This window comes from Anas acuta, chromosome 4, assembly GCF_963932015.1.
Source record: "Anas acuta chromosome 4, bAnaAcu1.1, whole genome shotgun sequence".
Taxonomy (NCBI): Eukaryota; Metazoa; Chordata; class Aves; order Anseriformes; family Anatidae; genus Anas; species Anas acuta.
Genome location: NC_088982.1, coordinates 69,871,946 through 69,890,260, shown reverse-complemented (window position 1 = coordinate 69,890,260; position 18,315 = coordinate 69,871,946). Strand labels below are relative to the sequence as shown.

The 18,315-nt window shown below is 39.2% G+C and overlaps 1 protein-coding gene across 2 annotated transcripts in view; it reads right to left on the bottom strand.

The window, feature by feature from the left end:
- NFKB1 (nuclear factor kappa B subunit 1) overlaps positions 1-18,315 on the bottom strand; it is a 56,040-nt gene that overhangs the window by 15,684 nt on the left and 22,041 nt on the right. For both annotated transcript variants that reach the window (XM_068681832.1, XM_068681831.1), the window contains 7 exons: positions 16,027-16,125; positions 8,913-9,061; positions 7,299-7,462; positions 5,888-6,046; positions 4,767-4,871; positions 2,812-2,903; positions 2,094-2,232 (listed from right to left, as the gene is read on the bottom strand). In XM_068681832.1, coding sequence (XP_068537933.1) covers positions 2,094-2,232; positions 2,812-2,903; positions 4,767-4,871; positions 5,888-6,046; positions 7,299-7,462; positions 8,913-9,061; positions 16,027-16,125 — 907 coding nt within the window. The remainder of the gene's footprint in view (positions 1-2,093; positions 2,233-2,811; positions 2,904-4,766; positions 4,872-5,887; positions 6,047-7,298; positions 7,463-8,912; positions 9,062-16,026; positions 16,126-18,315) is intronic.

The following is an 18,315-nucleotide window of genomic DNA, read 5'->3' as shown; positions in this document are numbered from 1 at the left end:
TCAACAGCAGCTCCTGTCCAGTGGCCTCCAAATTCTTCAATGTCTAAGTGAAGTCATAAATCAGCACAAGTGCCTTGAACCAAATACTTGCTCAAGAAAATTCATCTCTGGGGAATACAGGCACAGGTTCCTCCACTAAACAAATCCACTTCAGAAACGGACACTTATAAAAAAAAGGGGTCAGCAAATCACAAGACACTGATCTCCAACGGCTCAGAGCACCTGCAGTGCCCCTTAAACTTTTGTTTAAGGTTAAGGATGGTGAGAAATGTTGAAAAGAACGTTTGCTTGAAATGATTTACTTAAATTAACAGAAAGGTCAACAGAATAAAGACAGCTTATTTTCAGGCAGGATATAATACCGTCAAACCATGCGGAGCAGAAGTAGGCAAAAAAAAAAAAGAATTTTATCATGTAAGTAAAAAATAATCCTTAGACCTACTGGAAAGCAAAACACAAAGGTTTAGAAGAAGTATCCCAGTGACTGAGAAAGTGAAAATGGCACGACAAAAACTATCTGTACAGGGATACAAAGATTACAAGGTTAAAACCCACTAAAACTGTTAAGAAAAGAACATACAAACCACCTTCAATAAATGATCTATTAGTTTTCAACAAACATACGACAAAAAGAAATTACATGCACAGCCACATCAGTCAGTGCATCAAACTGGACAGCTGACTATATGGAACAGTACAATGAAGAGTAGAAGTGCATTATTTCCAGGCATACATGATCTGTAAGTACATATGCATGCACGCAGCAGGCATACTCACACTGACGAGGAGAGAAAACTCTAGAGAGCAATCTAGTCAGAGAAACAAACAAAAAATCCACACACACATGTCTAAGTTCATTTGAACACTTGCAACAGGGGAAAAATACAGACCCTAAATGGTAATTTTATGATCAGATTGTATAGGGCATCCTAAAATGCACATAATACTGAATTAATTTTACTTGAGAGGTTCATAAAAAAAAGTTTGCTTCACATTTGGCAACTTTGTTCTGCAATTAGACATTTCATCTCCATAAAACTTGGGCAAGGGATTCCTTAAATCATTACTGATACAAGATCTTCTAGCTACTCTGGAAGATTTTGAAAAGGCATGCTTTCAGCTATTTTGTTATAATAAGTGTAAAATAGATTCAGCTGTACAACTCCCTCCTCCCCTCTCCTCAGCTTAGTCCCTTAGCACTGATGCACACATATTTCAGAGTTTGACGGGGTACTGATTTCAGCATGGCTCCAAATGAGGTACTGCAAACTTGCAAGAGTAGGACTTAGCAGCACAAACTGCAGGCAGGTTAACTGTTAAGGAGGTAGACTATCAGTGCAACAAAACACTAATTCTGACTGGGACCTCAAGGTATTTCCGTATCTTTAACATTATTAATATTTAAAAACATACTGATGCTGTCTTTCACGTCAAACTCATTTGAAACGTAGAAGAGTTGAATGGGCACAGACTTGCTGGTTAGACTTCTCACTAACAACTCAGGAAGCAGGTCTGATGCCAGCTGTTCTGCCTCAGCTAGCTAACTAACATTTTACCCTAAGGGGTTGAAACAGCACTTTCCCTACTCTTTCAAAAAGGGTCTCGGGTTCATTAGGCAGTATAGGCAATTGGAAAATTCAAAAACATCAGAGAACTTGTGAGGCATGATGGTGAAAGAAGAGAACTGGAAAAAATATACTTTTTCCACCAGATACCAACCAGTCTTCAGTTTAAGGTTTCAACTGAAAGTACTGACAGCAAGATGTCCTCAAATATTATTTTGCAGAAACTCAGAGAAGAGAGTGCCATCTACTGTATGAACAGGCATATAGGAAACTTACCCAGAGTAAGGCTCAGTAGAAAGACACAGATTTACTGCTTACCAGTCCAACAACAACAGAAACCAATAAGCCATAACAGAAGTAACAGTTTTCCTATTAGCTCTGCACAAAACAAGGCGGCAAATATCCTCTTTTATAAAAATAATAACTACAAAAAATGTTTCACTCAACACATGTCCTATCCTATTAACAGTATTCCTAGGGACCTTGCAGTTTCTGCTTCTGGGATACAAAGTGGGTTTAATGAATTACCTTTGATTTCCGGATAGTAAAGAAAGGGCTTTGGTTCACTTGTTTCCAGATCAGATTTCCGACGCAGTTGTACAAATACAGAGGCTGGCTTTGTGATGTTGACATCTCGATACTTGGGTGTTTTAAACACAATAGCAAACTGTGAAGGAAACAATGATAAGTGCGTTTGTCACGGACAGTGGTTTTTGGCAACTGCATGTACATTTGTGTTATTTTTGTGGGAGTTGGTTCATTACTAGGGAGTCAAAAATTCTTTGCGAAAGGCTGCTGCCACAACAAACTTCCATTTCAGTTTTCAGCTGTACCTTTGAGTTAGAGTCCTAAAGTCTTTTGTGAAAGACAGAACCGCCAGGAATCGCCTTGCCACGTGTGTTAGTACCACACTGTTTCTCCCCTCATCATTGAGCATCTACTCTGTGGCTTTCTCAGCATCCTCATAGGAGCTGTGAGAGTTTCCTATATATCCTATCCCAATTCACACTGGTGTATGTTTAATGCAAGTGATCTCTCTCCCGATTTCCTACAGCTACATTCCTACCTTAGATCTTAAAAGAACAGTTAAGATTCTGTTATTATTAGGAAGTAGCCAACAAAAGACAGGGACTGAAGAGGTTAGTATGGGATATAGAGGTTTTCACCTAATTTTCTAATTATACTATAATCCTGGATTCTTAAGATCAGAAAACCATTAACAAATGGCAAATGCTCTGTTACTTACCTGCCTATGTACATCTGTAGGAGAAAAGTCTCCAAAGCCTTCCCACATACCACCATTCTCATCCTCCTCATAGAAACGTATTTGAATATCATCTGCAAAGAGTGAAAGAAACAATAACTTTGGGATGTTTGCGCATTTGTTTAACCTTTGGCTAAGTTTATTTCAGATAAAAATCAACACGGTTACTTTTTAGCTGGGTGATAATACTACATGAATAATGCATGAATCATCGTTATCCGTGTTATGAAAACAACACAGATAACCCATTTTTGACATCAGTTTTAGATCAGCCTGATTCTAATGACTTCACCGATGTTGCTCTCTGTTTCCTGAGCAGTAAAAGGAGAATTAGGTTCACTACCTCTTCCTATCTAGGGCTAGCAAACATTCCAGAGGAGCTTTATTTGGAACAAGCGTGTAGGGAGGGGAGAACTTGAAGCATGAACTGTAGAAACCACCCCCTCTCCTCCAGCAGTTTCAGTTCAGAAAACTGTAGCAAAACCCGAAGTGCCACAGTTCAAGTTCCGCTTGGTGCTGGCAGAGCGCCATGCGGAGCTGCGGCTCAGCCAGACGGCAGAGGTGTGAGCGAGCAGCTCGTCAGCAGCAATCCCTCACCCCCCAAACACAGCACAGGCCATGCCATAAATGTGAGACTTGGCTTCTGCTCCTCTAAACAACTTTTCTTTCGTTCTCTGTTTGGTTACTAATTTATATGTTTTTAGGAGAGCTTGGGAAATACCACACTCGCATATTCCTTCCCCAGCACCTCTGAGGAGAAGAAATAATAGCAAAACTATTTTCTCGTGGGGTGGCTGAAGCAGGACATGCTTTTGGAACAGGCAGACTGCTTCCTCCGATCCACCACCTGCTAGTCTCAAGATTGCAAACCACTGCTTCCAGCCCTGCTGTCCTGCATGCTCAAGTTCCTTTAGGCAGGAGGTTTCTGAGAGCAGTGAGGTCAGGGGAAACCCCACTAGGGCTGAGGGGAAACCCCACCTCGGGGCTTCCACTGAGTCAGACTTTTATTTATTTATTTTGTGCACAAGATTTATGTTTCATCTCAGTTCTCCTGAAAGCAGAGGGTATACACACTACTGAAGAAAACAGTTTTTTCAAAGCCCCCAAAGTGCTCTCTCTCTCCTGATAAACTGGTAGAAGAACTTGGCAGGGAAGAGAGGTGGAAGAGGATAGCCTGCATTAATGGAAAGCAGCAACACAGTTTTAACAACACGAGCAGACTCGTTACAAACAGGTGAGAACTGGGCACTTGCTCTGCCATCCAATCTATACCAGGGAGTTCCAGGTATCACCTACAGCTGAAAAATGCAAAGGGTTTACCCCACTCCTTGTTTATTTTTTTCTTTTTAGTTGAGCCCAAATACTACAACCACATAAACCATTAAGAGCCCAATCCTGACACATTCATAGCCACGAGCAGAGATTACTAAAACAAGTGTGTAAGAAGTATCAGTTTACCCTGAGTAATCTCTACCATTAGCATATAGGTAAAAATGAAGTTATTAGCAGCAGCACTGAAAACGTTCAGTTCCCACTGGTGATTAATAATGAATGCTCATACTTACCCTTTATAGTCAGAAACTTAATAATAAACCAGAAACTTTAGAATAATTCAGAGCAGGTGTGAGATAATGGAATCAAAGATCACCCAGAACCCATTACCCACAAAAAAGAAAAAAAAAAGATCATGGGAAGGGCAGAAATTTGAGAAGAACAAAGTTGATCACATGGTCTCTGGGGAGGCAACATATGCTGAATTTGCTTTGCAAGCTTATTTTTATTCATTTTCTGGACTGTTGGCCTGGATTCCAGAAAGGCTGAGCACTTACACATCCTGCTGCGCTATCAGAAGAGGAGAATAGTAAGGCAGCCCAGCAGTTCTCATGCGTTACTCCAGATGAACCCCTGGTGTGCCTTACAATACCCAGGACACTTACCTTTCTGAACCTTGTCACAGAGAAGGTAAATCTCTTCCCCTCCTGTTACGCACCCTGCCGTTCTGTCCATTCTTACAATTTTTAAGTTGGAGGCATTGGGAGCTTCTATTGAGAGGAAAAGATTTTAAAAATGTTTAACTTCCCAACAATTTTAGATTACATCAAGTAAAAATAAAAATACACAAATGCAACACACAGACAAGCCACCAATTCAACCTACTTAAATTTGTCTATGACTTAAAAAGGATGAATCAACAGTTTTTCATCTTACGGGTGAAATCTTGTATGCTCTAAGCTCTGAATGAACTGTTAACTATAAAATAAGGCCCTGGCCATCCCAGCACAATTAGTGTTAGTACAAAAACAGAGCAGTGAACTGCATCCTGCAACTTTATGACAAGAGCGCATTACAGGAGAACATTTTCTTTCCTGTTTTCTTTGCAATGTGACACTGCTGAAAGCTGTTACCTTTAAGTCATTAGGTTAATGCAATATGCAATGCTTGCTCTGCACTGTGGCTTACTTGAAAGCAACCTCAGTCCCTGACCAACATACCAGACTGCGATCAAAAAGCTCACCTCCACAGATCTTAGCAGAGGCAGCAATGGAAACCTATGGGTTCTTGAGATAGAGCTATCATCTGATAATTAAATCATGTGTGATGGACAATTATGTGACAAATTGTGTCCTCTCTGTGGAAAGGACTTGGATGGTTCAAAACAGGACATTAGGGAAAAATAAAATAAAATCTTTTGGAATCAACAAAAAAGAGTTCACCTTGGGAGCTAAAAATCTAGCAAATGAAAGCTATGTAGCAACTTAAACAGCAGAAACATGCATATTTTCCATTTCTATTATTCTCCTCAGTTGGAGTCAAAATTTTGATGGTCAGATTCATAAGGATAGGATAACTTCAATAGTTTTTCTATATGGCTTGATAAACACTCTGTCTCTGTTCATGCTTTGCCCTCCTCTTCCTCTTTGCTTTACCAATGGTGTACTTGGATAGTCACGGGGCCAATATCCATGGGTTACCTCGCTATAGCAATATCTACATATTACTTTTTTATGTACAAAGCTTGCCCCTTATTGAAAAGGTAATTAAAGCCAAAGACACTTACTGCTGTCATATATTGCATCTGATATAACAGGATCAAGTCTCCGTGTGAAACTGCCATTGCTGTCGGGGAGAAAGGCTGTAAACATAAGACGCACCACACTGAGATCCATTTCTTTAGTCTGCTGTACTGCTGCCTGACGAATAATTTCTCTTTCTCGTTCTGGAACCAACAAATAATACACACAAATTAACACAAAGGGTGGGGGACTGTGCATTTTCCAAACATTACTATCAAAAAACACCAATAGCAAGGAAACATTTTCATTTAGTATCCATCGGCTTCTATCTTTTTATTTGAAGAGAAGGAGCTGTTCACAATATACTGTATTCATCTTGCAAATTTGTGAGTAAGATATTATTTAAGATAAGGTATATAATTAAGAGACATACAGAAAATGACTATTTTCTGCTCTCAATTTAAAAAGGTTGTGACAAGGACAGAGGCTGCCCCTAAGGACATTTGAATGCCAGGTATTGAAGTGATAAAGAGTAGGCCGGCCCCTTTATATGTTTCCTGAATGCAATGTAGACCACAGGTTTTACAGGGAACACAGCTGAACTGAACAGATATTCTCAAAGAAAGTCTCCATGATTACTTAAGGATATTCTGTGTCCAGTTCTGGGCTCCCCAGTACAAAAAAGACAGGGATCTCCTGGAAATAGTCCAGTGGAGGGCCACACAGATGATATGGGGCCTGGAGCATCTTCCCTATGAGGAAAGGCTGAGAGACCTGAGTCTGTTCAGCCTGGAGAAAAGAAGACTGAGAGGAGATCTCATCAATGTTTATAAATACCTGAAGTGTGGGAGACAGAGGGATTTGGCCAACCACTTTTCAGTGGTTTGTGGGGAAAGGACAAGGGGTAATGGCCACAAGATAGAGCCCAGGAGGTTCTGCACCAATATGCGAAAGAATTTCTTCACGGTGAGGGTAACAGAGCACTGGGACAGGCTGCCCAGGGAGGTTGTGGAGTCTCCTTCTCTGGAGATATTCAAGGCCCGTCTGGACACCTACCTGGGCAGCCTGCTCTAGGGACCCTGCTTTGGCAGGGGGGTTGGACCAGATGATCTTTTGAGGTCCCTTCCAACCCCTACAATTCTGTGATATCATGTCTCACAGCAATAGCACAAAATGACTCTAGTTATAAGCTTACTAAACAGGATGAGAGCAATGAAATATAGGTGTTGAGGAGGGTACAGGCAGCAATGGAAGAAATTTGTTCCTTACTCATGTACATGTTAACAGCAAAAACTTTCAGATTTCCTAAAACACAGCAACAATACGCAACAAGCACATAGCCATAGGTTGTTTTCCTACCGAGGACCTTTTTCTGGCTAAGAATCTGCATTTTTAGAAGCTAAGTCTGTTTTTTAATAAAAGATCTATTAAAACCAGGCCACCCTTTCCACATACCAGTTAGCTGTCTCTCTCCACATCCTTCTGCCTGCAGATGGCCAAGTTCAGGATGCACCAAGAGTCCTGGGTTGTATCCTTTTTTGCAAGCATCTATCATGCGTGTTTCCAGAGTTTCAAACACCTTCTTCTTCGTGACATGAAGTATTCCAAGGTTTGCAAACCTGACAAATTTTGATTGAGAGAAATATTTTCTTAATGTCTTACGCCAAACCTGCAGCAGGCAGTTTCTCTTACCAGAGGAAGCTGCTCCGCTGAACTCCAGCATGAAAATTTCAGCCAACCTTAAAAAGCATGTAAAACATGTGCCATCATATGGCAATGATCGTATGGCTGCTCAGGATTTTCCCATGGCAAGAGGTAATCTATTAGTTTTCAGACTTACACTGTGGAAGCAACTAAGAAACCTTTGAAAAGCTGCTCGTCACACTTTGTTTGCTCTGTCATTAATATGTAATTTTATGGCTGTTATGCAAAGCAAGCAATTGATCAGAAGTTTGGTCAGTTCAAACTGACTTAGAGAGCAAGCTAAAAACAGCGTAAATTTTCCAAAGAAAATGTTTTAGGCTGGGCTCTGGGCTTTCAGCGAGACACTTCAGGTATCTCTGAATGAAAATTTCCATAATACAAAATATGCTTTTGTAAAAATCTCCTGGCACATTCAAAAATCAATTAGATCTGGAAGTATGAAAACAATACAATAACTCAATTTTCATACAGGTCACTTGAGGATACGAAAGCTGTTTCTAAACATCTGATGAAAAACAAGACAAGTTAGGAAATGAGCCAAACTTTTCAAGATGAAAAGGAGCATTTCAAATAAAGCTATTTAAATTGCTGTGCTTGGTAAAGTTAGTGCACTGGGCTTGGACATCAAAAGTTACAGTTTAAAAGAATCTCTCTCTCCCAACCTCCTCAGCTTTTTAAACTTCTTCTTCTTCACCAACAAAGACATTCTTGAGATCACAGAACTAAAACTTACAGCCAGCATGAAACCTGATCTAAGCCTGAAAACGTAGACGGGAGCCTGAGTTCCATTTACTGATATAAACAATTACTCTTTTAAATTAAACAAGAACAGACCAACTACAATTTCACTATAATCTTGCTGCTTCAAACTTAAAAAGTTTGACTCATTTAGTATTTTCATGTTTATACCTGTCTTGCATTAATTTCAAATTTACTAACTTCATTTTCTTAATGCTTTTCTCTTCACTATATTCCTATTGGTGTATTTCAGTGATGGTAAAATATTGATCAAAAAGGTAACGAAAACTTCTGTTCAGTAACGTTACAGTCTGGTCTTTCTGAACAAACTACTTACATTTTAAAGAATGAGCTTGCAGTATAAATTTGGATTGCACATTGAAACACCAAAATTCTACAAATTCTAACTGAAAATTATTTGCTCTAATCTATTTGGCCTGCCTAGGCCATATTCTAAAGAGTATACCTAGTCTATTTTTGTTTAACATACAAAGCACACATTAGAGCATGAAGACTAGTGCTCCACTTAGCTGCTTATTAGTAGAGATTTTGTACTGCTTCTTATAGTGTTTCTAATTGATTCTCTTTACCTTAGTTTAGTGTTACAAATATATTTGACAGACTTACCCCACAACCATATCTTTAGGTCCTGCGTTAACTGTGCATACTCCATCTTCACAAAATTTACCCACCAAGCTGTGAGCATGCAAGTGGACGTATTTCCCATTAGTAACTAACTGGACAATTACTTTTGCAGGTCCAACATAATTGCAAATCTGTAAATAAAGATAAAATTGTTGTTATTTTTTTTAAAGACGGAACAAGCAATGATTCCAGTTGAGTATTTTCTGTCAGCTAAGTACAATCAAGCTTACATAGGAGAAATGTGAATGCATCTTCTCATGAATCCTAAGTGACAAAATAACAGCAACAGCACAAAGTCAATACTTTTTTTGTAATTCAAGTTAACATAGAAATGACAGACGTGGTGACAAAAAAGTTAAGAAATAAAATGAATGTAAGGGAGAGCGACCTGTTTCCCAAATCATGAACACCAGTTTTACATTCCAGCCAGTTATGCTGCATTGCTCTCCTTAAGCTTCAATTAGTACATTAAATTCACAATAGACATTGTTAGTCAGTTATGATAAACTGAGTGCCTTAGGAGGCACTCTGGAGGACTGTGAAGCTTTTTTTCCTTCATTATAGTTTCTAATCATCATACATTTTTAATAGCTTTTAAAATTGCGATGTCAAGTAATGCTTCAAAAAACCCCCTAAAATTACTAACAATATATCATTTTGGTAAGTTAGTTGCTTTACATACATTATTCAAACGTGATTTTCTTTCCTCATAAGTAATACTCTTCAACTCGGTTATCGGTTATGCATCGTTTTCAAATTATGCCAAATATAAAATTATCTCACTTTAAAAAAGCAAACATTACCTTCCCTTCCAATTCACTTAATTAACCCTTTTATCAATGTTGTTTTTTTCCCTCCTCCTCTAATTTTTCTTCTAATGTGCCCAAGGCAAAGTTCTTTGTATTACAGCAGCTTATAGATCTAATCAACCAAGGAATTAAAGGATCACGATAAACATTAAAGTGATGAATCGGTGATGAACCGAATACTTAAGGTTATATTGTTGATAAAACGCTGATAACCGGGGATTGCCACGATTTCACCACATTACTAAGTCCTGCCACCTTCCTTCACTCCGTTTAACCCCTCTCTTGAACCCCTTCCATCACAGTTGAAACACTCTGCGTATGTACGTGTGCCTTCACTGTCTTCCTATTCGCTGCTAAAAGCAAAAAAAAACACACCAGCCAAACTATGAAAAAGGTGTTCCAGGAGGAACAGGTGTGCAAAAGTATTCTCATTACTCACTGCCTGCAAGGTAACTGTATAGTACTGTATTAAAGTGGATTTTGCAAATGTCGCTTTCTGAAATACGAAGCACGGGGTACTCATGCTTTCTCCTGTTCCCAAATTGTAATCCCTTCTGGATTGAAACTGCACAAAGACACTGAATAATCACTCCTTCACCAGTTCCCCATTTATCAGCAGTGAGAAAATGCAAGGATCCCTGTGCAACTTTCACAAAGCGACCTAAAAATAAAAATTATGTTATGTGCCACATATCACCTTCATTATTACAATTAAGGCTGAGAGAGGGGCTTTTTAAAAAATATTGTCTTTTCTTCCCTCACTAAACAAGCCTCTCCCTGCTATAAAGTTCCCAGCACATCTATAGTGTTATATTCATTATGAGTAACACATATGTCCTCGTATCACATCAGAAAAGTTCAAGACAATCCTTCATCAGCTGTAGAAACCACAGTGAAACTGTAGGTAGGACTGCTGCACGTCAAGGACTTTCCAGCCTCTGAAAGCAGAACATATAACTGCAGTGGTAACCAGATTGCAATCTCCCCCTGTTACTCAGCTCAGCATGATCTTTGTAGTCTCTCTCAGGGGAAAAACAAAAGAGTTCTTAAAACGTAATACCTTATATAGGTCATTAGACAAGAAAGGACTATTTTCGTCATCTAGTCTGACATCCTATGCTGCAGAGGCTATAGGATGCCCTTGAATTCTTTCCTACCTGTATGTCTTACAGACAGTATTACCTACTTGATTTTGAGGTATCCAGATTATCTCAGTGGCCAGCAAAATAGTCCCATTGGTTAACCAGCCTTATATAACATAAACTAAGCCTGAAATCATTTTTGGGTCCTTGAATCATTGATACCACAACTTCAGAATAACCTTTTTTTTTCTTCTGCTATTAAGATATACAAATAACTATCACCTTCTCCTTCATGTAAAGGCGTTAGAAGGTAGAGAGTATATTACAGTGATGAATACCTATACAGGAACCCAAGGATTATGGTGTTGACAGGAAAACACATACACAATATGCGGAGACCGCGTTTGGGTGCTGTATCGCTCAAAATCAGACCTGTGATCTGAAATACTAGCTACTGAACACCAAATTAAAGATTGGGAAAAAAAAGAAAATAAGGAGTTCCTGGGAAGAGCATAGCTGTAATACTTGATTACATCCTGTACTGAAGCAGCATTCAATTGATCTAATCTGATAAAGTTAAAATGCTGCAGGCTCACATTTATCTGCTGTTCCTGTTTGAGAGAGATTTGTCTGAGAGATTAAGAGGACCCTGTGAACTTGAAATTGAGTCAATTTCAAAACAAGAGTTGAAAGATTTTTCAGTTTTTTCACATCTTCCTGAGATCCAGACCCCAACCAGTTTTTTATACTTTCTAAAACTTAAAAAAAGACTTGTAGAAAAACATTTTTCTACTTGAAAGATGTTTTTTTGAGTTACTCATACAAGCAAGAAGTGAAACCAAGCAGTTAACTAAAGAAAGCAAATGATGGAAAGGACCATGTCAAACATACAAAACCAGCAATGATAAAAATATCTATTTCTCTTTCTAATCACTTCGTTATAGCAGCTACATCCCCAATCCTGCCTGACCTTTTGAGTATGACCAGTGCTGTCTTAAATACTCACATACAAAAAGTGTTCCACAGATGAGGCATCACTCACTCTTCATAAATGCCACGTTTTCAGAGAACACCATTACTTTTTTTTTTTTTTTTCCAGTTGCCAGTTTAAGACATTTCGTGCTTGGTAGGAACTATTTAGGCAACTGAATACTTACGTAGATCTTTAGGCCACCTAAGAACAAGCAATGTAAAGTAACCTAAATCGATGGGAGTTGTAGATCTGTTGATCCTCTGAATCTGAGGTCGCTCTTACACCAAAAATACGGACTTTGGTGCACTGCCTTAGGAGCCCAAGTACGGGGCCTCAGTACTCCATGTTCAGCCAAACCAGCCATGGCAGTTAAAAGCACAAATCTCACTGAATTTAACTTCAGTTGAATTGGTTCAGTGCAGGTTTTTAAGAGGCATTAAAGATTTATAACAAAAAATCTGCTCGTTTTTGACTAGCGATTATTTATTTTCTTGGCCATTGAATGAATTAATCTTTAACCAATAATCCATGATCTATCACTCCACAACTTAATTCCTATAGGGGAAAAAAAAAAAAACAACACGAGTATGTTGCTCCTCTCTTCAACAAGAAAGTTCATTAACTAAATAACTTGCCTAATTTTCCAGATTTTCCTCCTGAACTTGAAGTAGGTGCTGAAATCCCCCTGATTTCAATAAGAAAGCTTATCTCCAAATTGAGGTATAATTTAGGATATAGCCCAAGGACATGTCTGGATGGGCAGTGCTCCTGTTTGGGCGCCTGGGTTCGGGACTACCTAACTGGTACTCAGCTTTGATTCACAAGCCGAACTGCACTATGTCCAGACTCATCAGCAGAAAGACAGTGCTTATTAGCTTGGGCACATCTCTGAGCAACAGTGGTTACCCAGCCTCTGGGCTGGAACTCATTTACATCCAGCTCACAGAATAGGCAACGTGAATTTGTTTGCAGCCACCCATGTCGATTTGCCCCCAAGGAGATGAAAACTCAGGACATTTCCTTCACACCGCTATTTTCAGCAAATTATTTTCACACCCAAAACTGGATCAAGCACTTCAGTGTCAAACATGAATACGCTAACATCAGTATGCAAGATCAGGACATACATAGTCAATGTGTAAAAAGGTGAGTAGAAATCTTCTATGGAAGTTTTCTGGCAGTTTTCCAAATGCATAAAAACAAGCAACTTATTCAGTGAGCTGGTGATAATATCAGATAATCCAGTTTTGTTCTTTTGGTGGTTCTTTTTTTTTTTTTTTTTTTTTTTTTGTTGTTGTTGTTCTGAAACTCTTTAGAGAGCTTTGGGAGAGCAAATCTGTTGTTGTTTGGATATAGAGTAACTATATCCAACTACAGAAATACAACTGTTTTTTACCTGGACAACAAGCAAATTATGAGGAAACAGCTCAAAAGCGTTAATTTCAGCTGTTCTAGATGGTATTTGAGATAGACTCAATTTTCTAGTGTTACTTTCATCAAGCAGATGGAAATGAAATCTAAAACGGAGAATTTTAGGTAGCTTGCCATGAAATCTTCCTTCATTACAGTGTGTTCAATATCTGCAGCTCCTCTGCAAAGTTACATAAAATCCACTACATCCTCTAAAAACACAACATGTTTTGTACATAACATTAAGATTACTATTAGCAAAGATGGCAGTAAACAAAGGAATACAAAGCCCTAAAGTATGAAGTTGAATGAATCCTATCTTTGATATTACAGGAAAAATACTACTGGTAAGTGGACTCCATTTGCTCTGACTGTGCTACTGTGCTGTTAAAACAAGAGTTTTTAAACCAATTCCAAGTTGCCAGCCAGTACAGATTTGTCTTGAGTGCAAAGACTCGCTGGCACTGTAGAACTGCTGCACTAACTCCTGGTGTATACCATCTCCTAATACGCTCTACAGGAGGTAGTTAAATACGTAATTAACTACCAAAACATATTGCTTAGAGACATGGCAAAGTCTTCAGCACTTGAAATGAAAGATGCATCTTTATGCTTTCCAGCTCAGCTGGAAGTTAGGGAGTAGGTGCAGGAAAAAAAAAGGGTGAGGTTCAATAGTCCACATTATGCAAGAAGTCATATCAGATACATGTTTTTCTTTAGGCTTTTAACCCATAATACTAACAAAAGCGGGTAGGGAGATTGCAGTGCTTTTTAGTGCACTGAAGATGTGTATTTTCAGAACATCCTATGGTGGCTACTGGTAAATTGCATCAGTTTTCTGTGCAGAGTTAGCCAAGCATAAGAGAGATCCTGGTGCGAGCTGCACTGACCATCTACCCCATGGCCAAGGTTTAAAGATCTGTCACAAAGCCTCCTTTTTACAGAACAGCCAATGCTCACACTACTGCCCTTTTGCATCACCATGATCAACAAATGGAGGTTTACGGTGAAAGCCTTGGCATAACTGTAAAAATAAAATAAAATACAGTAATCTTCAACTGTGCTTGCTTCATTTACAACAAGGTGAGCACCCTTTGACAAAACACAGGAGAGACTTACAGGAAAAGGTGTGAAACGGTTCTGTCTTTACTGGCACCACTTGAATCGAGAACAAGCACTAACAAGCAATGGCCTTGAGGAATTTACTTGTTGTGTTCCTTTGCCAGCCTCTCCCAGCAGGTGTTGCCATGTGGGGATTTGTACTAGAAAAAAACCAGATGCGCACAGTAGGACGAGAGGAAGGGAGGGGAAGGGACACGTGTGTGTTGGGGGAGCTTTAGATGAAATTAAAATCTGATGATCAATGAAACCAGGTTTGATGGAAAGCCAAAGAACATTTGCTTTCTAGTTTTTCCACGGAGAAATTCCATTCCCTATAGAACTTCTCATTGCTTATCTCGTTGTGCTATTTTGTGTCCCATCACACCTTTGGGAAATACAATAACATAACAAATATCATCAATAGCAACTGATAATTATTTGTATTAAGCATCAATACAGATGAAATTGGAATCCAAAGATCTTGCTCAACTGAGGTACATTCCTTTTATTTGAACATACCAGTAAAATTGTATTCAATGGTTCATCATTATCGTCACAATAGGAAAGGGAAAAGCAAGTAGATTCTTTGCCTGGGCTGGTAATTTTTCATAACAGTTTTGCAAGGCCACATGAAATCAGCTTTTTCAGCCTCTTCTCAATTTGCCAGACTAACACCCCCTAGGCTAACTCAGCCAATGCTGATTATTTTCCGTTGAGTCATGCTCATACTAATTCATTATGGACAAGCAACTGTTCCAAACTCCACTCTTTCTCAAGAACTGCAAAAGAACTACACACATACAACGGGGAAAGCTAACGAATGGCACACTCCAAGGCCTAGTCCAGATGCTAACTCCTTGCCACCCTTCCATTCCCTTCTCTCCCTGTAACGGAGTAAAATACAACACCAGAATTAAAAAATATTAACCCTGTTCCTCACGAGACAATCTCTAGCACAGTAAGTTCATCAAAGACATAACACAGGGACAAGACTGAGAGCTCATTAAGTTCCAAAAAATGCAGAAAACACAGTGCATCTTTTCCCCACTTCTGTGCAGAAAGAATTTGCTGCAAGAACCTTAGGCAAAGAAAGTTCATCCTAGAATGATTAATCATCACTGTTATCATCTTCATTTTGTGCTAGCACAGAATGTTTCTTTGATTAACATGCTTGAATTTTTCCTGGAATAAAAGAGATTCAGTGAACTCCTGAACATAATGCTGCTCCTGTTAAAATGACAAGATTTCTGTTGATTTTAATATAATCTTGATGAAGTCCTTAAGAACTTAAGAACTCGATACCCTAGAGTAAGGAGTAACATGAATAGAAAAAGAATGAAAACTTGCTAAATAGCATTTTAGACTGAACTGGAATAAGTGACTGGACTCTAGCATTATGCTGGATGTGGTGTAACTGACCAGCTTAGGCCTTACACTATACTAAAACTGCACCTTTCAGAAGAGCTCCATTGGTCTGCACAAGAACAGTGAGGTGGTAAATGTAGGAAAGCTTACTGCTTAACTGCTAGCAAGTAAGTATGGTGCCAAAGTATCTCCACAAATCTGAAAACTACTTGCTTTTCAAAATCAATTTCACTCTTAAAGTGGGAACTGAAGTGCAGGCAGTCAGAGAAATGTCATACAAAAGTGTGTTGATTTGCAATAAGGTCCTACATGCACTTGCATTCAGCTCGCAAAATGTTAAAGTTTTATGTTCTTACTTTGACTTGAGGGAATGATTTTTTGTTCTTTTCACTGGAAGCACCAGGAAGTCCACCATGTGAAGGCCCTTCGCATACGTATCGGAATCGAAAACCCCTCTGTGGAAATAAAGGAAAAGAAACTTGAAAGCTCTTTAAAAACAAAACTGAAAAAAGACAGCACATGCACATGTGCATGAATACACACACACACAACTTGCCCACAAACAGTAGTTACAGCTGCTAGTCCCTGAAATGTTGTCTGAGCAATGGTTGACAAAGCACCACTGAATTGTAGCTCCAGAGAAATTGTCCTATTCTCACTCTTACACATTATCAACAACCAGATATTCTTTCAGCAAGTGAAGATATTTTGAGGCAGAGATCTATTTACACTCTCAAAACAAGATAAAAATTAAAAGACAGAGGTTGTAAGAACAGTTGCTCTTTCTCCCACAATAGCTGCTAGGTAGAGAGGGTTGCCATCAATCAGGGAAGTACACAGCATAGAAAAAAGAGCATGGATGAAACAGAAATCCTTCTTTCTTGTAGGAAAAGCATGGGAAAGCTGTATCCCTGAGAAGAGTCCTGAGGCAGCACAAAAGCTTCAGGGAACACTGAATGATCAAGTAGCAACCGCTCTAGAGTACAAACGTCCTTTGTCATTACAGGAAATTATATTCCCTTTGCTTTACTAAGTAATCTACACTGTACAGAAGATGCACCTCCTAAGCAAATGTATTTGGTAACTCTACTTTGCTATGCTGTTTTATATGGCCCCCACCTTTGAATACTTTCAAACCTACTCCACAGTCCTGCAATTTCTGGCAAAGTCCCTGTCTTACATAGGCCTCCTGATGTGCTTGCTCAAACAGCACCAGGTAAGTGTTGCATCCTTCAAGGATCATTCAGCCTCTAATAGTAGGCAGCTCTGAATTTGAAGTCTGTATTAGCTGACAGTGAACAAGTCTCAAAAAATTACTCTGTAATCATTAGCTTCAACATCTATCTCACTAAACAAAGCCTTTTCAGATTAAGAACATATCTCCCAAGCAAACAGAAAGATCTGTCTATTGTTCAGATGCTGATCAGATGGTGTAATTAATCCTAAATCACGTATTTGCCCTCCTATGGTGACCAGGTGACCAAGTGTATTGCAAGTGAAGTGCCCAACTATGATGAGCTTGAACTCAAGCTGTCCAGAAGGAAAAGCAACTTCCACAGTCATGATGCCAGGGACAACCCAGTCTCTCTTCACCTCTTATGCGTTAGGCCCAACAGGTCCAGCAGACATCTGAGTGGCTTTCCCCAGTCTATATTGCCCTTCCTATGGTAGCTGTGTTTTCACACATACAGTCCTACTCTCCCCCATTGTCTCTTTGCTCCTAAAACGAACACAAGCACAGCACCCTGCCTATGGATCACCCTCATTATTACCCTGTTATAAATCATCACTCAGCTTGCCACATGCTATTCCACTAAAGAGCTGCTTGTGGAGATGTCACGTATGGAAAAGGGTGCTTTCTCTTTCGGTACTACACACTATAGGCTCTGCCATGCAAAGACGTGGCCTAATTTGGGATAATCTCAAACAAGAAAGAGGCAGCATATTCTTCCAAGAGTTCACAGTACATTGCTGTTTCACCTAAGACACTTAAGTGTCGCCTGTTCCCATGCGGATGCTGAAGTATAAAAATGTCCTGAGCGTGTGCCTGAAATAGATGTTCTCTACAGTCTCCTAGAAGAGTGACTGGATTGTGACATGCGTTTGCAGACCAAGCAGAGGACAGAATGGCTTCTAGACAACCATCTACTTAACAGCTGCATAATGTCGGATTTTATGCAACTACGTGGGAGAGGCAAAAAAAGGGACTTCTTACTGTAACAGCTTAAGGAGGAATACTTGTAATTGCTGATGACACCAGCCAGAAACACTCCGTACTTCAGCTGCATGAATAATAACCAGTGCATTAGGGTGAAACTGACACTATCAGAGCAGCCTAAGTGAGCATTCACTACTGAGTCACCAAAAAAAGTTACTTTCAAGTATTTATCTTCATTTGTCTTGGGTTATTCAGAACAGCCAACTGTGATAAAAGGAATCCCAAAGGACAACAGGATTTCTTCACGATGTCAGAACACAAGTCAAAACTTCCTGTAACTTCTGGGAATGGAATTAAATGTTTGGATTTTTTTTCTTTCACATCTTTCAAAAAACATGAAACAAATTATAAAAAACTCCCATGATTGGTCTATGAATTTATGTTTCAAAACACTAGGGTACTACAACACTCATTTCTAAGATGACAA